This window comes from Centropristis striata, chromosome 24 (assembly GCF_030273125.1).
Source record: "Centropristis striata isolate RG_2023a ecotype Rhode Island chromosome 24, C.striata_1.0, whole genome shotgun sequence".
Classification (NCBI taxonomy): domain Eukaryota; kingdom Metazoa; phylum Chordata; class Actinopteri; order Perciformes; family Serranidae; genus Centropristis; species Centropristis striata.
Window position 1 is genome coordinate 15017056 of NC_081540.1, and position 22740 is coordinate 15039795.

A 22740-nucleotide genomic window follows, 5' to 3' on the forward strand; every position below is an offset into this window, starting at 1 on the left:
TAAAATAACAAAAATAAACAAAATAATATAATAACTCTAATAATAATATAATAAATATAATTATTATATTACTGAAATAAATATGAATATAAGATATGATACATTAAAATTTAATAAATGTAGAAATTGTTTTTTTATGAAATTATAAATCTAAAAAGATTACAAAATGTATAAAAATATCATAATATTATGTATAACATTTGTATATGTATTGAATAACAAATAAATAAATGAATATATATATATATATATATATATATATATATATATATATATATATATATATAAAATAAAGAATACATGTGAATAAAATAACTAATGGTGTCGAAATAACACAACAAGAAGAAAAGCTGACCTCTATGAAAATATATATATTTTTGGATCAATTTCTAATTTCTGATTTGTCTAATTCATATTACGTCTGTGCGACTTTTACAAATGCAACAGAATAAAAAATAAAGTAAAAAATGATAATAAATGTATTAATTAACTTTCACAGCAAAGATATATGTCATTCAAATGAACCATATGAAGTAAATGAATAAATAAAATAAATAAATGAACGTGAAACAACAATAAACCATGAAGTAGAAATGAAACTAAATAAATGAAAATAAACAGGAGAACAAAACAAATGCTTTATTTTTAAACTGCAGCTTCCCGTTGCTTTCTGACCGGGAACAAGACACAGCAGGTCACCACACACACACACACACACACACACACACACACACACACACACACACACACACACACATACACACACACGCTGTGAGGATGTTAAGCTGCAGATTCCTGTTGAGTCTGAACCTCCTTCAGGTCAATGTTTAACTGAAAGTGTCTCACCTCTGGACTGTCTGTCTGTCTGTGTGACATCACACATTTAAAACAAAAACACTTCAATCTTTAATCTTGTGGATTTTTTGTGATGCTATATTGCTTTAATGTAAATAAATATAAATATAAAGTGGAATCAAGCCTGACCTAAATGTATACATTTCATTAGTGTGACTAAAATAAAATATACTTTTAAAAAATGAAAGAAACTTGCCAAAATAATTTAAACGGAAAAATCTAACATATATAAAAAAAAACATTAAAAAGAAATTAAAATCAAAATTCAAAAGCATTTAAGATTAAAATTGTGACTTTGTATAAACAAATTAAGGATTGTGAGTCATAACTTAAAGCTGAAACACATATGATAAAAAACAAACAAATTAATAAACAAGCCAAATTTAAAAATAAAACAAATGAAAAATACAATCATTTCTCTGTAGAGGAGGCGTGGTTTACGATCCTCCGGAGCCGTTTATTGGGCGCTTAGAATGTCTATCAAAAGCGTCTGTAGGTAGCTCTTAGCCAATCTTATCAGTTATACCAGATGACGTATGTAGAGCAACAGAAATTGATGTTTGTTGTGTGTATGTCTGTGAGAGAGTGTTGCTTGCTGCATTGCTTCTCCAGTTCTCGCTTTCTGCAAGATTATTTATTTTCACGCTTTATTCCCCCTCATGTCATTCAGCCACACACATCCACTTTTATGGGCAATAAACAAGCTGCTGCGGGTTTCTGGGGGCTCCGCTGTCCCCCGGCTCGTTGCGAGATCACCGGCGTTACGGTACTGCCGGTGATTAGCTAATAGCCCCGCTACCGGTGATCTGGCTACGAGCCGGGGGACAGTGGAGCCGCCGAGAGACCTTTCGCTTTTCAACTTTCGCTCTAAACTATTTAAAACACCATCTACAGCTAAAGAGAGTTTCGCGTCTGCAGCAGCCATGTTGGATCCGTAAGAAAACTGCAAGCTTCCAAGTGCCGAGTAGTACGCGTCATCGTCTTGCCGTCCCTCCCCGCTCTGTGATTGGATCCCTAAAACAGGGCTAAGAAACCTCCCTGGTTGCCAGACTGGATGGAGGTTCGAAATTAAATTTGAGCGAGCAAGGCAGTATGGGTATACCCATGCTAATAGAAAATAAAATTTTATTCTGATTTTTTTTTTAATATTTGGGTATTTTTTAAAATAATATCCAGGTATTTCTGGGTTGTTGTTGTTTTCCTATAAACATCCAGATATGTTTTTAAAGATCCAGGTACTTTTTATGCGCGGAAGCCAATTTTTTTTGGCTTGAATGAATGACTACCTGATAAAGGGCATAGTGTATGATAATGTTTCATATTCTTTGAAGAAAGTGATATGTTGATTACCTTGATTACCTTTGAAGAGACATATTGCTGCAAAATCCACCCAGAAAAGATCCGTTTTCATTCCAGCTTTGCATTTTCTCACCCATCAAGTTGTAATGACAATATGTAAATAATAATGTTGTAATGATAATATGTAAATAATAATGTTGTCATGATAATATGTAAATAATAATGTTGTCATGATAATATGTAAATAATAATGTTGTAATATGTAAATAATAATGTTGTAATGACAATATAATAATAATGTTGTAATATGTAAACAATAATGGTGTAATGATAATATGTAAATAATGATAACATGTAAATTATAATGTTACAATGCTAATATGTATATAATAATGTAATAATAATATGTAAATAATGATAACATGTAAATAATAATATTGTAATTATAACATGTAAATAAAAATGTTACAATGATAATATGTAAATAATAATGTTGTCATGATAATATGTAAATAATGATAACATGTAAATAATAATGTAATGATAACATGTAAATAATAATGTTGTAATGATAGTATGTAAATAATAATGTTGTAAACAATAATGTTGTAATGATAATATGTAAATAATAATGTTATGAATAATGTTGTAGTGGTAATATGTAAATAATAATGTTTTTATGAATAATGTTGTAACGATAATATGTAAATAATAATGTTGTAATGAATCATGTTGTCATGATAATATGTAAATAATAATGTTGTCATGATAATATGTAAATAATGATAACATGTAAATAATAATGTAATGATAACATGTAAATAATAATGTAATGATAACATGTAAATAATAATGTTACAATGATAATATGCAAATAATAATGTTGTCATGATAATATGTAAATAATAATGTTGTAGTGATTATATGTAAATAATAATGTTGTAATGAGTAATGTTGTAATGATGATATGTAAATAATAATGTTGTCATGATAATATGTAAACAATAATGTTGTAATGATAATATGTAAATAATAATGTTGTTATGAATAATGTTGTAATGATAATATGTAAATAATAATGTTGTCATGATAATATGTAAATAATAATGTTGTTATGAATAATGTTGTAATGATAATATGTAAATAATAATGTTGTCATGATAATATGTAAATAATAATGTTGTTATGAATAATGTTGTAATGATATTATGTAAATAATAATGTTGTTATGAATAATGTTGTAATGATATTATGTAAATAATAATGTTTCCAACTTTTTTACACTCCTTAGAATATTTCTATTCCCAGGGCTGCAGCATTGGACAGACGCTCGAAGATAAGAGCCTCTTTAAATGGTTCATGTGGACTGTCTCTTTAAAACCCAAAGTCATGATGTTAATATGAAGCGGCAGATCCCAACAAACAAACAAAACGTGTTTCATTTTTTATGCTCCGCTGCAGAACAAGGACCTGCATCTGTGTTTACAACTTTACAAACAGGGATTTAAATATTTAGTGTGCACAGAGAGGGACAGACAGGATGTGGGACCTGTGGAGAGCACGGGGGGGCGGGCTGAGGATGTTTAAAGTTCCCTCTGTTTAAACAGGAAGTGACATGAGACGTAAAGAAACTCCGAAACCAGAGAGGGTCAGCCTGATGGTGACCGTGTACTCACCCCGCCCGGCGCTGACGTTAGAGGAGGCATTGGAGGCGCTGGAGGACGAGGAGGTTGTGGTGGTGGTGGTGGAGGAGGAGTTACAGGAGGAGGAGGTGGTGGTGCATGAGGAGGTGCTGGAGGAGGTGGTTGAGGGCGGGAGGAGCCCCTCCATGTCAGCTGCACTGTGGGAGTGTGACAGGCAGAGGGCGCTCATCGGCAGCAAGCCCTCCTGCACACAAGGAACACAACGGGGACGTTTGGTAAAAACACAACATCTGGACATGAAGTTTGACTTTGTTGCGTGTGGGCACATTCACTTTTATTTTATATTCATTATTTTATTTTATTTACTATTTCAGGGTATATTTGGTTTGTTATGTTTATTACTTGTGGGGACATTAGTTTGTTATATTTGTTACTTGTGGGGACATTAGATTGTTATATTTGTTACTTGTTGGGACATAGGTTAGTTATATTTATTGCTTGTGGGGACATTAGTTTGTTATAAATATCACTTTTGGGGACATAGGTTTGTTATATTTATAACTTGTGGGGCCATAAGTTTGTTATATTTATTTCTTGTGGGGACATTAGTTTGTTATATTTATTACTTGTTGGTATGTTTAGTTTGTTATATTTATAACTTGTAGGGACATTAGTTTGTTATAAATATCACTTTTGGGACATTAGTTTGTTATATTATATATATTATATACTATATATATATATATATATATATATAGTTTATTTATAAATTGTGGGGACATTAGTTGGTTATAAATATCACTTTTGGGGACATGAGTTTGTTATATTTGTTACTTGTGGGGACATAGGTTTGTTATATTTAATACTTGTGGGGACATTAGTTTGTTATATTTATTACTTGTGGGGACATTAATTTGTTATATTCATCACTTTTGGGGACATTTGTTTGTTATACTCATGACTTGTGGGGACATTAGTTTGTTACAGTTGTTACTTGTGGGGACATTAGTTTGTTATATTTGTTACTTGTGGGGACATTAGTTTGTTATATTTATTACTTGTTGGTATATTTAGTTTCTTATATTTATTACTTGTGGGGACATTAGTTTGTTATATTCATCACTTTTGGGGACATTTGTTTGTTATACTCATGACTTGTGGGGACATTAGTATGTTACAGTTGTTACTTGTGGGGACATTTGTTTGTTATATTTGTTACTTTTGGGGACATTAGTTTGTTATTTTTGTTACTTGTGGGGACATAGGTTATTTTATAATATGTGGGGACATAGGTTTGTTTTATTTATTACTTGTGGGAACATTAGTTTGTTATATTTATTACTTGTTGGAATATTAATTTGCTATATTCACTATTTCTAGATATATTAAGTTTGTTATGTTTATTACTTGGATATATTTAGTTATATTATTTGTGGGGACATTTAGTTTGGTCTTGTGCCATACAGGCTCTGAACGTCAAACGATGAAGACCTCAGTATTTACTATCCATCTATCTATCTCTCATCCATCCATCCAGCTATCTATATTTAATATATATGGATATATTAAGTGTATGATATGTATTTCTTATGGGTATGGGTCTTGGTTTATTACCTGCTGGGGCGTCTGATCCGTGGTCCTGGCCAGACACCAGCCTGGTCGTTCTGCTGAGCGCTCCACCAGCTCCACGGTCTGCCCACAGCGCACGCTCAGCTCTCCTGCTCCTCCGGCCGAGAAGTCCAACAACACCACCACTAGCTCACAACCTCCGGACAGCTGGACAGACAGACAGACAGACAGGTTAGACAGAGTGTGAGCTGCGTCCAGAGGGGTGTGTGCTGCAGTGACCTCACCACTGCTGCAGCTGGCTGGCTGTTCACAATAAAACTACTAGAGGAAAGATGCACAGCCTTATTAAACCATCTGAACCCCTTAAAGCCATGTGTAGAGCATGTAGATCTTTTTAAATTATTATTTAAAAGTATATATGTTTTGTAAATATTTTTGTAAAATATTGGTAACACTGGGCAATTTTTATTACTTTTTTTTTTTTTTTTTAAATGGATTATCAAAGAAATTCAACTTTTTAACCCTCCTGTGGTCCTGGGCTCCTTTTGACCCCAAATGATTTTCAACATACCATTAATAAAGGTTAACTTTCATAGAATTGCTTGAAATGTGGGGACATTAGTTTGTTATATTTGTAACTTGTGGGGACATAGGTTTGTTATATGTATAACTTGTGGGAACATTAGTTTGTTACATTTGTTACTTGTGGGGACATTAGTTTGTTATATTCATTACTAGTGGGGACATTAGTTTGTTATATTTGTTACTTGTGGGGACATTAGTTTATTATATTTATCACTTTTGGGGACATAAGTTTGTCATATTTATTACTTGTGGGGACATAAGTTTGTTATGTTTATTACTTGGATATATTTAGTTATATTATTTGTGGGGACATTTAGTTTGGTCTTGTGCCATACAGGCTCTGAACGCCAAACAATGAAGGCCTCAGTATTTACTATCCATCTATCTATCTCTCATCCATCCATCCATCCATTCATCCATCCAGTTTGTCCAGTTTGTTATATTTGTTACTTGTGGGGACATAGGTTTGTTATATTTATTATTTGTGGGGACATTAGTTTGTTGTACTGGGCTCCTTTTTGACCCCATATCATTTTCATCATACGATTAATAAAGGTTAACTTTCATAGAATTGCTTGAAATTTTCAGTATATGTGCCCCTCTGCATCCTTTATAGATAACATAAATTTCTACTTTCTTCATACATTTTTACGTGTTTTATAAATATTTATAGCACCCATAACTATTGAAAAAAATATTCAGGTTTTATTATTTTTTTCTCTTGAAATGAGGTCTAATTTTGTATATTTGACTAAAATTGACCAATAATAATGAAAAATATATGAAAATGATATATCAATGTGTTGGTCATGAGTTGCCGGGAGGAGTACACAAGGGTTAAAAACGTTTTTATCCTTTGCCCACACTTCTTTTATCAGTTGTTTCCACTTCTAGCCATAATTGTGCTGATTCCATAGAGCTGCAGGACTTATAGATTTTATATAAATTTTATATACTACGGTGCCAAATGAGGACACAATGAGGAAAATTAGCACAAAAAAAATGCATATAATAAATATGAGAATAAAAGTGCAAAACTTGTGTCCTCACATTACCATTTTCCATTTTCCTGCCGTTTGTTTCGAATATTTAAAGAAAACAGAAAATCCGTTTTTCGTTTCAGGATGACTAAATAGACAAGACATGACCGATGAGAAAAATCTAAACCATGAAACCGTCATACATCATCATGAAATATGTTCTGTACCGTCCAATCACAGCAGGGCGCACTGAGCTCTGATTGGCTGTGTGACTCCATGTGTGTGTGTTTGTGTGCGTGTGTATTTTCTACACCAGCTGGAGCCCATGTGCTCCACTTCTCTCTCTTTCACACACACACACACACACACACACACACACACACACACACACCCTCTCAGAGTGTCTTGTGGGAATAATGGGGTGTTCCCGATCCAAATCGAACACAGATGTGAGCTGAAACATGTCGACAATACAAACACATGTGGTGGAAAGTACCTCTACTACGCTTGAATACTTCCAATTTATACAACTTTATACTTCTACTTCACTTCAGTAAGTATAAGTATTCTTACGCAGTAGCAACTGTAACAAAAAGCAATTTCTCCCTCTGGGATTAGTCAAGTATTTCTGATTCTGATTGTAAGCTAAATTACCTTTAAGTAAAAAGTCTGGCAAAAAAAGTAATTTTATAGAGAAAAAAAAGTTTCCTTAATTTTACATGCACCAATATGTTGTTTCTTTTTTCTATTTTTACATCGAATTCGCTATGATTCAACATTCAAGAACTTGTTTGTGTTTTTTTTTTACTTTCTTTTGTTTTTTACAGTGTCGTTGCTTTAAAAAATGTACTTGCAGAACCTATATATTATTATTATTATTATTTTTATTATAGACTACAGTGTTCATAGAGCTTTATAAGAGTAAAATTCAAGAATTTTCAAGCTACTTAAGCCAAAAACTTTAAGAACTTTATTATCACATCTGATAAAAGATCAGGTTTTGTTGAAAATTCAGGAGTACCTTTATATTAAAGAATGGTCCGAGACTTTAAAACATCAAGTTTGAAGTTAACAGTTCAGGTTTCAGACAAACCTGCACTTAAAAAATTAATATAGGTGAATATTATAATACAATGTATAATAATTAATCACAAAAGGTCATTTTTCTGCACCAATTTTACTTCTGCTGCTTTTTAGAAACATGAGAAAAATAGAAGCAACATGTCCCCAATAAACCACCAAAAATACAAGCCAAATATCCCAATAAACTAATAAAATATTAATAAAATGTCCTCATAAAACCCCTCTCCCCATAAAATCAGCAACATGTTCCCAATACACCACATAAAAACATGCAAAAAGTCCCCATAAACTACAAAAAATACAATCAACTAGTCCCCACAACCACTAAAAAATACAAGCAAAGTCTCCCCATAAGGATGTTGTTTTTGCCCAGATAATTCCCACGGTCTGTCAATCCATCTCAAGTACATGTGTAGTTTCAGTTCCTGCCCGGGGTCAGAGGTCACCCTGCCCTCAGCGTCATTAACAGGTAAACAAATTAAACGTACCTTGTGAGGAGAGCAGAGAAGACATGAGCAAGTTTCTACTAAAGAATCTGACAACTGAACAGAGGAAACTCCCTCACACACACACAGCTGCAGAAGTGATGAGGTCATGCGACTGGGACACACCCCTATGGAGTGTATGAGGGTGTGTGTGTGTGTGTGTGTGTGTGTGTGTGTTACCTTGTCGCTGTCGGCTGTGTTTTGTGAAGTTCTGGAGGCGATGGAGACGGTGTCAGGCTGACTGCTGGCATCACCCAGACTGTCTGCATCCTCACTGGTCTCCCTGAGACAGACAGACAGACAGAGACAGACAGACAGAGAGACAGAAAGACAGACAGAAGACAGGCAGACAGGCAGGCAGGCAGCCAGGCAGGCAGGCAGGCAGGCAGGCAGGCAGACAGGCAGACAGACAGACAGACAGAGAGACAGGCAGACAGAGAGACAGACAGGCAGACACTTTATTAATCTCTTATCTGTTTATATTGTAACCAGAACACCTTTAAACAATAACGTTAAAACACCAATTTCAAATCCCCCTAATTAAAAAAATAAGCAGATTTTAACCTTTAACACTCATTATTCGGTAAGTTCTCCCTTTGTGGCTAAAACACAACCGTGTCAAATTTATTTTTTCAAAAATCTCACATTTTAAGCTATATTGGTTACTTTTTCAAACAGAAACTTTCTAAACCGATGATCCATTCTAGGACTGTTGGAAAGGTCAAACTTTTCTCTTTTTACAGTTTCCTTTTACGATAAATGGGGTAATTTTTAAAGAAAACATACGTTTCGATGATGGGGTTCATCGCACCATGGAAGGAGCAAATAATTCTTAAAAATAAATCTTCACAGAAGTTTAGTCATGATTGGTTGATTATTCCTGTCCCGAATTAAGCTAAATTAACTTTTGGTGTATGGGAATCTATCAGGTTTGTTATATGAAGCGTCTGTGTTTGATGACGAGCAGGGCAGCGCTAAACGGATCGATTTCTGAATGGAGTTTGGTGTAATGCTGAGGACAGCCCAGGCGGCAACCTCCGGGTCTGAGCATGGAGGCAAACCAGGAAGTGCCTTAAGCTGCATTCTACCAAATTGGCGCTAAATTTGGCTGCAAAAAAAATCTGTCCATTCATTTCAATGGAAAATTGAAAAACGTCTCACTTGATTTATTACCTCAGAATTCTTTTTTAGGACACTATGGTCTCAATCAATGGTAAAAAAATCTTCTTCAAGACAATTTCGTGTTAATAGTTCAAATAATGGCCCCATTTAGAAGAAAATAGAAGATAAAGAATCATATGATTTGGGGCGTGGCTACCTTTGATTGACAGGTCACTAACAAGGCATCAGGAGAGAAGCAGAACAATGCGTATCCACAGCAACGTCTCAATAAAGTTATATCTAACGTTATATAGATATAAAAAAAGACGTTTATCGGTTTGGTCTCATAACTTTGACCCTTTCACTGTATTTTCACTTAATGACGTAACGTTTTTGTTCAGTAAAATGTCTTGCTCAGCGTTTGGTTGGACTAACAGTATCCCGTATCGGAAAGAAGATGGCGATGCAAGATGGCGACGAGTGTAGCGCTGAACTCGATGCTTCCAACGGGCCACAAACCAATGGGTGACGTCACGGTGACTACTTCCATTATTCATATACTGTGAGCACTGACCTGCGGCTGATGCTGCGCTGTCGCCCCAGGGTGGGATTGGGTGTCTTCGGGAGGGGGATGGGCTCCCTTAGCGCCCCCCGCAGGTGGCCCCGCCTCTCCTGAATTACCTGACGAATGCTGCGGACCCACTCCTGCTTCAGCTCTAACGAGGACGCCTGTGGACAGAGAGGACGACAGGTAGAAACCAAAACCCTGAAAATACTGTCATACAAACAAGGCCAACAATCAGAATGAGACACACCTTCAGAACCGTCTTGTTGTCAGATGTTGGCGTTCGTCCCACCCACAGAGCGAACTTACAGGGATCGCCTTCAATGTGCTCTGTGACACCAAGCTCTGAGGTCTGAGAGAGCGACAGGTGGTGAAAGTGAGACAGCAGCAAAATGACAAAAAATACAAGAAAAAACTCCATAAACTACAAACAATATGAGCAAAATATCCTCAATAACCACCAGTTATACAAAATCATCCCCAATATAGGCATGAAGATTCTCTTAAAACACTAAAAAAATACAATCAAAATAAATAAAATAAATAAACTACAAAAAATACTTGAAAAGTGTCCCCTTAAACTACAAAAAATAGTGTGAAAAACATCCTCATAAACAAAAAATCAACCTAAATGTGTAATAATAATAATAATAATAATAATAACAATAATAATGGTAAAATCCTGTAAAGTCACAAGATTGGCACAAAAATGGCACTTATTATTATTATTCTCTGGCTCTCAACCAGAGAACCAATAACGATATTGTTTGTGTGTTTTAAGTATACGTTTGGACGGGTTGATGGCTAATTTTATTGCCCTAGTACTTGTTACTCTGTGCAATGAAGGAAAGGAAAATCTGACTCCGATTATTATTATTATTATTATTTTACCCTGAGTCTGCTCTTGTAGAGATATTTCGTTCGTCCAGACGAGTCTTTGATCTCCTTGCTGAAGATGAGTGACAGCTCAAACAAGAAGAGGTGTCTGTCCCGCCCCTTCCTGATCAGAGACTTCGGCTCCCAGACCAAGAAGGAGTCCTGCAGGAGGAGCTCACCCTGCACCTCCAGACCCTCCTCCAGACCTGATGGGACATCACAGCAAGGACAGGTTATAATAATAATAACATCACCTGCAAAATACCTGCAAACCATCAAAGTACTTACAGCCTGCTTCAAAGTAAAATTCCTACAGTTTCTTCAGAATAAAAGATGAACAGTGCTAGAAAGTAAAAGACACAGCTTTTTCAAAATAAAAAACTACCAGCTTCTTCTTTGTAAAAGACCTGCAGCTTTTCCAAAATAAAAGACTGACAACTGCTTCAAAGTAAAATACCTAAAGTTTCTTGAAAAATAAAAGACTAACAGCTGCTTGAAAGTAAAATACCTACAATTTCTTGAAAAATAAAAGACTAACAGCTGCTTCAAAGTAAAACACCTACAGTTTCTTCGAAAATAAAAGACTAACAGCTGCTTCGAATTAAAATAACTACAGTTTCTTCAAAATAAAAGACTAACAGCTGCTTGAAAGTAAAAGACACAGCTTTTTCAAAATAAAAAACTACCAGCTTCTTCTTTGTAAAAGACCTGCAGCTTTTCCAAAATAAAAGACTAACAGTTGCTCCAAAGTAAAATACCTACAGTTTCTTCAAAATAAAAGACTAACAGCTTCTTGAAAGTAAAATACCTACAGTTTCTTCAAAATAAAAGACTAACAGCTGCTTCGAAGTAAAATACCTACAGTTTCTTCAAAATAAAAGACTAACAGCTGCTTGAAAGTAAAAGACACAGCTTTTTCAAAATAAAAAACTACCAGCTTCTTCTTTGTAGAAGACCTGCGCCTTTTCAAAAATAAAAGACTAACAGCTGCTTGAAAGTAAAATACCTAGTTTCTTCAAAATAAAAGACTAACAGCTGTTTCAAAGTAAAATACCTACAGTTTCTTCAAAATAAAAGACGAACAGCTGCTTGAAAGTAAAAGACACAGCTTTTTCAAAATAAAAAACTACCAGCTTCTTCTTTGTAAAAGACCTGCAGCTTTTCCAAAAAAAAGACTAACAGTTGCTCTAAAGTAAAATACCTACAGTTTCTTCAAAATAAAAGACTAACAGCTTCTTGAAAGTAAAATACCTACAGTTTCTTCAAAATAAAAGACTAACAGCTGCTTCAAAGTAAAATACCTACAGTTTCTTCAAAATAAAAGACTAACAGCTGCTTGAAGGTAAAAGACACAGCTTTTTCAAAATAAAAACTACCAGCTTCTTCTTTGTAAAAGACCTGCAGCTTTTCCAAAATAAAAGACGAACAGCTGCTTCAAAGTCAAAGTCCCTCTACTGTAACCAATACATAATAACAATAATAATAATGTGTGCGTTACCTTCCAGCATGCTGACGTGCATGGCATCGTTTGCTCTCTTCGGGACACTCAGCATCACGTCCAGGCCTTCTTTTATCTCACCCTTCCCCTCCTCGCAGCACGCCAACAACTCCTACAAAAACACAAAACTTCATCAGTCCATCGATGAGAGGCAACAGTAAAAGTCCCTCTCTGAGCTTAGGGACTGACGGGTCCTGACCTTGAGCAGCAGCTGGTATTTGGTGATCCTCTGAACTGGTTTGATGAGAGCCGAGGAGATGGAGTTGGCCAGACCGTGTCTCCTCTGGACCTCCTGCAAACAGTAGACCACAATTGTAAAGATTTCATTCTGAAAATGACAAAAGGCTAAAGTGGTTTTATTAGGGCAAACCCTTTTCTTTTATGATTTTGATTTGACTTGAAGTTTCCTTTATTAGGCCTGAATTCTTTAAATTTTGTAAATTGTTTTAATTTTTTTTCTTTATTCATTTTTCTTCTTATTTCTTAGGTATTGTGTTTGTTGTTGTTATTATTATTAGTATTTTAGTATAGTATTTTAGTATTTTAAGGTGTAAAGTCTTTTTTTATTTGTTTTTTTCAGTCTGAAATTTTCAATAATTATAAAATTATGCAGTATATTTTTGCAGTAATGCTGTTTGAACTTTTGTTTTCCTGCGGTCACCAGTTTGGACTTGCTGCTCTTCACTACACCAACAAGTATACAAGATGATTTAATAACATATTAAAGTACTTTTTAGAGAACTACAGGATATTTAAAATAACTTTAAAAAAATATATATTATCAAGTTGGTCAAACCTCGAAGAATCCGACGCCGTGCTGCTGGATCAGTAAACTGGAGTCTGGTTTGTTTCTGCAGTACGTCACGTACATGTGGAACTTATCAGCCTTAAACACAAACAAACAGTTTTAATGTACTCATCATATTATTTAATGCATTTTAAATGTGTACTGTTCATTAAAAAAAGTAAACAAAGTGGTTACCCAGGTAACGAAGCAGTGTCCAACATCCTCAGGAAGCTGTTCGTAGTTTTCCAGCTCCTTCAGGAAAATACTGCAAAACACAAAGTACAGAGTGGTATAAGTACTGCAGGTCAGGAGTACTGTGGTACATTTTGCTATTTACTTGTGTATTACTATAGAGCTAGCTGTAGTGCTGCAGTACATATTGTAGTTGGGATCATACATAATACATATTTCAGTGGTTGAACTCACAGATGTCCTTGCTTTTTTTCTAGAATTGTACTAATTTAGTAGATATTGCAGTATACATATATTTCCATATATACATTTTGTACATTTAGTTTAGTATTTTTTGCAGGAACTTGAGTCGAGTAGAGTGTTTTTACTGTAGAACATGTAATACAGTATATTTCACGTATAATTAGCAGTATATTCGCAGTTTAATTTGGAGAATAATTTGCAGTATATTTACAGTATAATTTGCAGTATATGTGTAGTATAATTTGCAGTGTATTTGCAGTTTGAGAATTGAGGTCAAAGACAAACTCGACCCCCTGCAGTTTACATACAAACAACACATGGGAGTGAATGATGCTGTCGAATGAGGCTTTATCTGGAGGAAACTGGTGCTTATGTGAGAATCATGTTCTTTGATTTTTCAAGCGCATTCAACACCATCCAACCCAACAGACTCAAAAACAAGCTGACAGAGATGGAGTGGATCTTTCCTTCATCTCCTGGATCCCAGATTACCTGACAGGAAGACCACAGTATGTCAGGTTGGGGAACTGTGTTTCTGGGACATTAATGAGCAGTACAGGAGCTCCACAAGGCACTGTTCTGGCTCCATTCCTGTTCACACTGTACACAGGGGACTTCAAATACAACTCTGAGTCCTGCCACATCCAGAAGTACTCGGACGACAATGCTATTGTGGCGTGTATCAGGAATGGACAGGAATGTGAATATAGGGATCTGATAAAAGCCTTCAGTGACTGGAGTCACAAGAACTATCTCCTACTGAACACCTCAAAGACTAAGGAAATGATCAGAGATTTCCTCAGGTTCAAGCCCCCCTTCAGCCAGTGAATACCTGTGGGGTGGACATGGAGGTGGTGCCAAGTTCAAAGTATCTAGGTGTATACCTGGATAATAAGTTGGACTGGTCCCTAAACACAGACGCTCTCTACAAAAAGGGGCAGAGCTCCTCTTTTTCTTCTTGAAGCTCAGATCTCTGGACATCTGTAGTGCGATGCCCCAGATGTTTTATCAGTCTGTGGTGGTGGTAGTGTGTTGTTTTATGCTACAGTCTGCTGGGGAGGCAGCATCACACACAGTGATGATCAGACTGGTCTAAAGAGCTGGTTCTGTGGTTGGAGCCAGGTTGGACACACTGGAGGAGGTGGTGGAGAGATGACCTGTCAAGATGTTCCAGACCATCCTGAAATACCCAGATCATCCACTACACAAAACCTTTATGGACCAAAAAAACAGCAGTGGAGGGCTCCTCTCAAAAGATACAAAAGATCCTTCTCTCCTACAGCCATCAGGCTGTCTCATTCTAACAGAGATTCTACCAGACTAACTGAATTTACCCTCGGGGATAGATAAAGTCATTTTGATTTTTGATTTTGATTTTGTTTATTTGCAGTACATTTGCAGTATAATTTGCAGTACCTGTTGTGGAACTCGTAGATGTCCTGGATGTTTCCGAACACGATGTCGTCCTTGTTGGTGAGACCCGGTGGGACGTCCTCTGAGCCACTCGTCATCTCCCACAGGTACGTCTGCATCACCAACAAGTATTACTGTCAGGAAATACTACCCACTATCATGTAGTACTGCATGGTATTACTATCTATCTATCTATCTATCTATCTATCTATCTATCTATCTATCTATCTATCTATCTATGTTTGTTTTCTCTGTGTTTATAGTCTGCCCTTTAGTCAGCAGAGGGCAGTATAGTACAATATCATGAAATACTGCATTACAGAAATCTATTTTGCAGTCCCGACTGTACTGCATATTGCAGTATATTCTGCAGTACAGGTTTTGGAAGTAATACACTTTTTAGTATATTCCCAGAATTTGTACTACTGCAGTAGGTATCAAAGTATATTTTGTATATTACACATAAAACTATGCTGAATTACAAAGTTCTTTGAGGTGTTGTGTACAACTACATGTGCCTTGACTATTCTGTTGTACTTTGTGGTACTGCAGTACTATGGTGTTAAGTGTGTATCTCAGTACACACCTACAAACTTCTGCTACTACTGTAGTACATGTTTTGTGTATTTTGCAGTACCTTTTGTAAAACCTGTAGAGTACTTGATGTGTACTTCTGTACTAAATATTGCAGCATATTTTGTATATTCATAAAAAACTATGTTGGATTACAAAGTATTTTATAATTCTGCTCTTTCTGTTGCTCTGTGCTGACTGGACTGTATTCTGTGGTACTGCGTGGTACTGTGTAGTACTGCGTGGTACTGCAGTACTTTGATGTGTACCTCGATACACTCCTGCAGATCTCTGACGTAGACTCTCTCTGTTTGAAGCAGCTCCGCCATGATGTACCTAAGATCACACACATTAGTTAATACTCTCTAATATTACTACTAGTAACTGTAATACTATAGTAGTAGTACTGCAGTAGTACTTCAGTAGTACTCACTCCTTCTTGCGGGCGGAGCGTCTCTTCTCGTCGCTGACCTGATGACTGGGGTCGGACAGGTTGACCTCGGGGTCAGAGTCAGACAGACTGTTGGGGATCAGCTCCAGCTCCAGGTCCTTATTGTCCTGAAAGGGACATGGTACAGCTCACCTGTCTCACAAAATACTACAAAGTTTACTACTAAACATTTTCCACATTTAAGCCATTTTCTGTGTGTTTTTAGACCAACGTTCTGGTTGTTTTCGATGTATTGCAGACTGCTCTGCTTAAAGTTACCAACAACCTTTTAATGCCTGCTGATGAGGGCATGTGCTCTGTCTTGGTACTTTTGGATATAAGTACCGTGTTTGACACAGTAGATCACAGCATACTTTAAAACAGACTGAGGCACTGGGTGGGGATATCTGGTACAGCTCTGGAGTGGTTTTATTCTTACTTGTCGAACAAGAAGTTTTGTGTTTATTAATAACTTTATGTCTTCATTTGCTGCAGTGAAGTATGGTGTGTCACAGGGGTCAGTCTTGGGACCAATTTTATTTTCATTGTATATGCTTGGTTCTGGACACTGTTGGGCTGTCATGGTTGACACACCCCTTCAGTGTTGCGTGGAGGTCTGGGACAGTGCCAGTGGAGTGGCAGAACAAGGTGGTGGTCCCCATTTTCAAGAAAGGGAACCAGAGAGTCATATTGCTCAGCCTTCCCGGGAAAGTCTACTCCAAGGTGCTGGAAAGGAGACTCCGGCCGATTGTCGAACCTCGGATTCAGGTTTCTGTCCTGGCTGTGGAACAACGGACCAGGTCTTTACCCTCGCAAGACTTCTGGAGGGGTCATGGGAGTTTGCTCATCCAGTCTAAATGTGTGGACATGTAGAACGCTTACAATCGTGTCCCTAGGGGTATCCTATAGGGGGTACTGCGGGAGTATGTGGAAACGAGCTCATTGTTACGAGCTACACCGTTCCCAGTGGGTGTTGGCTTCCGCTAGGCCTGTCCCTTTTCTCCGATTCTGTTTGTGGTATTAGTAGTCAGGATTTCAAGGCGTAGGATCTCGAATGGCCCTGGAACTCCTTGGGGTACCCCAGGAGGAGCGTGGGAGTGGTGCGAGTGGTGGCTGGGGAAAGGGGTGTCTGGAATACTTTGCTTAGCCTGCGGCCCCTGCGACCCGGCCCCGGATAAGCAGATGAGAATGGATGGATGTTGCTGAACTCATAGTTGTCCTGTTTGTGTACCAATTCAGTAAATATCGCAGTATATTTTGCAGTACATCGTGACACTAACTGTGTGTTTTTACCTGCGAGCAGCCTCCCAGCGCCGTCTCCAGGAGGTGGCGGTACTGCCCCATCCTGACAGTGAAGTCACGGTAACGCTTGTCCACTGTGGAGACGCAGCGACGTAGCTCCGTGCGGTGGGCGTGGCCTTTTGCCAGCATGCTTTCAGCCAATTGGATCAGCAAGTGGACCTTCTCCTGGGTGTGCTGCGAGGCAGAGGGAAGGGTCAGTCACAGAATTTTTTTAGATACATATATATGTATATATATATATATATGTGTGTGTGTGTGTGTGTTGTCACCTTGGCGGACACACAGAACTCTCTGTATTGGTTCAGCAGCTCTTGCGTCTCAGCCACTGTTGTACCCGGGGATGTGTGTGTGGCCAGGTAGTGGTCACCTGACTGCTGCAGCCAATCAAGAGCCTGCAACCACAAGACAGACACAAAGAAAGAATTTAACCGTTTAGATTATTAAAAGAAAAGCCAACCAGAAACTTGAAAATACAAGTACCTTGAGTATTTCCATTTTATAAAACTATTACTACATTTGTCTGAAAACTATAATCACTTTATGATATTATGTACTTATAAATGTTAAACTGCCTAAATAATATAAAAACCTTAAATATCTATTTTTATTTTGCTAAATTTCTGCAGAAGTTTGTATCTTTATTCTTGTTTGTTTTGTTTTTATTTTAATTTATTTATTTTTTTTAAAATATATATTTAGTTTGTTTTAACAATCTAAAATACTGCATATGTGTAATCATACTCCAAATATATGACACATGTAACAATATAAAACTGGTAATACTTTTGTTCTTATACCAACAGAGTATTTTTGCAGAGTGGTACTGCTACTGTAGTACTTGTTTTGAAGATTCTGCATTACCTTTTGTAAAAGCTGTAGATGTTCTTGATTTGTACTTCTGTACTACAAATTGCAGTTTATTTTGCAGTTCATGTTGTGTAAATCAGATTTTTTGCAATATTTATACATACAAATATGTATAACTGTGCATCAGAAATAATATTCTCATTACCCCTTATGATACATAGTACTACAAGTAGGACATGTGCTTTTACTTTTTTACTTTTATATAAAGTACTTTTTGCTGATATTACTGAAGTAAAAATAGAATCCAAGACTTGTTACTTGTACTTTCTTGTAACAGAGTATTGTTATTGAGGCGTATTCTTACTGAATTTGAAGCACTCTCAGCTGACTGTGGCTGCTAATACACCAATAGGAATTAACTATTAAAATCAATTATAAAATTAATAAATAACACTCCAAGTATTATAAATAGCAATATATTTATGCATTTTCAAAATATTTCAGTTTTTTACCTGCTGGGCGTGGCTCTGGAACATCAGGTACTGCTGGCATTGATCGAGTCTGCGTTTCTTTAAAGTCCAGAAATGAAGAACTCTGTTCTCCCTCTGGAGCAGCTCGCTGAGAATACCTGCATGCACACAAAAACACACCTGGATCAGTAAAACCAACACATAAATAAATAAAAACGATTAACTGTTTATTAAAAGATTAAAAGGTTCCTCAGGGCTGTAAGCTGGTCCCACTGTACTTCAGTGTATATACTAAAATGAGTGTGTGTGTGTGTCTGCGTTTGTGTGTTTCACCTTTGACCTGTTGCTCCGGTACCCTGGAGTGCCCTGTGACCTCGGTGACCCCCGTCACCCCAGACACGGTGACGCTGTGGCCCGAGATGTTAGCCATGGTGACGCTGTTGCGGTGGATGTACTTCAGGAAAACTTCGGCATTCCGTCTGGCCAGAGTGCAAGCCTGTTGCCAATAAAACAAGACTGTTTGGGACCCTGTTATTTTTAATTTATCATACACACAAGTCCAGGGGGCGCAATTACTGCTTTGGCAAGTTACGTCACAGTGAAGGCAGCAGCAGCACAGATAAATTGGAGTTTCCTCATCATATTGACGACAAACACTGGGGTAAAATGTAAGTTATCTGTTTTAGATACTAAGTAATTTCTAGAAAGTGGCAAAAACCTGAAATACCTACAGATGAAGATTGGATTGGCATAATTTATTATATCTTAATCTATTACACTGCAAAGGGACACATTTCTGTAAAGACTGTACATTACACCTGTATGAATATCATGTTTAACGTGAATTAGTTTGATTTTTCTTCAGTTTAATTTTCCTGTATTCTTGTAAAATTATATGAGTAACATGAAGACACATGTCAGTTCTGTTAGTTGAGTTTGTTTTAGTATTTAATGTATTAATTTTGCACCTGTATTTCTGTTTTTCTTACTTACGCTTACTTGGTTCTGTATTATATATGTTAACCCTCTGAACCCGACAGGTTTGAAAAGTATGTTTTCTATAAAAAAATCACCCAAAATCCACTGTTTATTGTAGAAATAAATTGTTTATCCTCTGAGTTTGAACTTTCCGACAGTCCTTAAACCAACACCAAAATAAAGCTAAGAATTATGATATTTCTGTCAAAATCACTTTATTCTAAATGTCTCATTAAAAATAACCAGATTTGTCTGCCTGGCTAACCAGATCTTATTAAAAACATTGAAATTCTGCTCCTCAGCGACACTGTGAAGTTATGAATGATTCTGCTGAGACGAACGTGACAAATATTCACTGAAAATCTGTTTACACAGAGCTGAGAGGAGAGGCTGTAAACATGGAAATAGTTGTAGAATATGTGGAACAAACACTTCTTCTTCCACCGTTGATAACACTTGGAAAAGTGTTGTATATATAGATGCCATTTATTTCAATTAAAATAAATAATTTATCAGAGAAATTCAACTAGTTTTTTTTTATGATTTATGTCAACATAACATCTACTTTTGACCTGCTGTGTCCCCCTAAACACCCCTGTCCCCATTAAGACTGTCCCTAATTCTTGAGATAAGGGGACAGAATGTGAAAGGATCTCTTTTGCGCCCCCTGTGGTGATAAGCGGTAATAACAGGTGTGTCTGTTGTCCTCACCTTCAGGAACGCCTCCTTCTGCTCCATGTGTTTGCTGACCAGTGGCAGGAGGAGCTCCGGCTGCCTCTCTCCTCCTCCACACCAGTCCTCCTCCCTGCGGTACTCTTGCTCCAAACTCTCCAGCACCCCGCACACCTGGGGAGGAAGAAAGACAGGTGCGTACAGAGGCAGACAGACAGGTGGACGGTTAGTCAGGTGGACAGTGATACCTGCTGGGACGTCCTGTAGAAGGCTGCGGAGGCGTTGACCAGTTTGAGTCTGTCCTCAATCCTCAGCATCAGGGTTTGCCAGTGCAGCGCCACCGTCTGGGCACAGGACCTCACTGCATCGGGGTCATAGTGGCCCGACCTGAGGGGGAAAGGTCAGAGGTCACGTGACTGGAAAAATCCTAATTCCATACTAACCAGCTAAAACAGTACATGAGGTAAACCAAGCATATCACAGTGGTTTAAGGAATTAGCTTTATGTTTGCCATTGGAAAGAATTACATACACGCTTAAGAATAAACAAGAGGTGTTTCAAAGAGTATGGGTACGTTTTATACATTATATTAAGAACAATAATTTGGCTCATTTAATAAACGGACCTGGAGCAGAATAATTTTACCCTCTGCATATCTATACTTCTTTTCATTTGCTCTATACTCATGTACTCTTTTTGAATGGATCCTCAAGGACTCTTATTCTTAAATTATGTTACCTTTGGCCGCCATGTTCTTGTATGTTGGCATGTTTTATATTTTTCTTGTGACCTTTGTGTCAATTTTGTATATCAAAACTCAATAAATATATTGTTGGAAAAAAAAACAGTAAATGAGCTTGTGTAGCCAGTCTAAAACCAATAGGACACAATTTAACATACATTAAAGTGATGGACACATTAATGCATCAATAGTTTAACCCTTTGATGCACAACATATTAACACCCCTTCTAATCCACAACATGGTAATAAATGACCCGCATTCATTTCTCATGTTGTTTCATGCTTGCTGTGTTTCTTTGCTCTATCTTTTTAAATCAATTTATTTTATGATTGAATAGTCCAAGTATTCTTTGAATATCTTTTTTTATTACAACCGATCATTATATCCATTTTTCTTTTCATACTTTATGAAAACATTTTTTTTTTTATTATTACATCAAGTTTACACATATGGGTCAAAAATGACTCATTCATCCCAATTCGATATGAAATTAAATTTCAATTTTTTTTTTAATTTGTTTCAAATAGTTACTTTAGCAGTAAGAGGGGCCAAACACTCATGTATTTAATATATTTAACATGTTTATGTATCATTTTGTCACACATACAGTGGATCTGGAAGGTATTCACAGCACTTCACTTTTTCCAAGTTTTTATGTTACAGCCGTATTCCAAAATGTAATAAATTAATTTTTTCCTTAAAATTATACATGCAATACCCCATCATGAAATTTTTACCCATGTTGTGCATTAGAAGTGTAGTGATACAAAAAGGGTTTTATTCAAAAAGTAAGAAATGAAAACAAATTAGGATGAATGAGGATAAAAACAAGTAAATTGAGGAAAACCTGGAATACTGAATGATGAAATTCATTTATTGCAAAGATATAGAAAAAAAACTCAGTCGGGTCACTTTAGACAATGTTGTGCATTAAAGGGTTAAATCCAATAATAAAATATATTATTCTAAATAAAGAATAATTTTACTTTAACACTAGTAACAGAAGTAAAGGAAAAGATCTTCTTCCACCTCTAAGAACTTTCACAGGTGCAATTTAATTTCAAACTGTGCTGACTCACAGTTATTAACATGCAGTATTATAAGTCAGTGCCATGCAGAGGTGAACTAACCTGACCAGCAGCTCTGCTCTCTGCTGCAGAGCCAGAGCCACCTGGTGAGTCCTCTGCAGGGAGTCGGCGTGGAGCAGAGCCTGAAACCAGACACAGAAGTCCACTTGTGTTATGTGTGACTATCTACATGAAGGATTTGATTTGCTGTCTTCATCTTCATCATTTAAGCTTCTGAACCCCACTAACTACAATCCGGCAGGGTTGAAGAGTATGTCTTCTTTAAAAAATTGTCAAAAATACAGCATTGATTTTTAGAAAGACATTTTCTGATGGTCATTGAACAGATGTAAAACATAAAAAGAGCAAAAAGCACCCTGGAATGGCTTGTTGGGGTTCAGAGGGTTAATTTACTGTGTAAAACAACCTCCAGGTCTGAGCATGGAGGCAAACTCCAAGTGCTGCATTCTTAAGCTGCATTCTTTCGAAAATTCCAGCAGGGGGCACTGACAGCGGCTGCAAAG

The 22740-nt window shown here is 36.7% G+C and overlaps 1 protein-coding gene across 1 annotated transcript in view; it reads right to left on the minus strand.

Annotated features, from left to right (window-relative positions):
* Positions 1-22740, minus strand: part of LOC131962695 (kalirin-like) — a 55336-nt gene that overhangs the window by 15319 nt on the left and 17277 nt on the right. The window contains exons 20-39 of the mRNA XM_059327692.1: positions 22280-22359; positions 20655-20793; positions 20446-20580; positions 19090-19252; positions 18799-18914; positions 17749-17871; positions 17471-17653; positions 16181-16305; positions 16017-16083; positions 15178-15287; positions 13522-13591; positions 13336-13425; positions 12739-12831; positions 12540-12651; positions 11057-11247; positions 10416-10517; positions 10175-10329; positions 8680-8782; positions 5412-5573; positions 3831-4041 (exon numbers count right to left, since the gene is read on the minus strand). Coding sequence (XP_059183675.1) covers positions 3831-4041; positions 5412-5573; positions 8680-8782; positions 10175-10329; positions 10416-10517; positions 11057-11247; positions 12540-12651; positions 12739-12831; positions 13336-13425; positions 13522-13591; positions 15178-15287; positions 16017-16083; positions 16181-16305; positions 17471-17653; positions 17749-17871; positions 18799-18914; positions 19090-19252; positions 20446-20580; positions 20655-20793; positions 22280-22359 — 2530 coding nt within the window. The remainder of the gene's footprint in view (positions 1-3830; positions 4042-5411; positions 5574-8679; positions 8783-10174; positions 10330-10415; positions 10518-11056; positions 11248-12539; positions 12652-12738; positions 12832-13335; positions 13426-13521; positions 13592-15177; positions 15288-16016; positions 16084-16180; positions 16306-17470; positions 17654-17748; positions 17872-18798; positions 18915-19089; positions 19253-20445; positions 20581-20654; positions 20794-22279; positions 22360-22740) is intronic.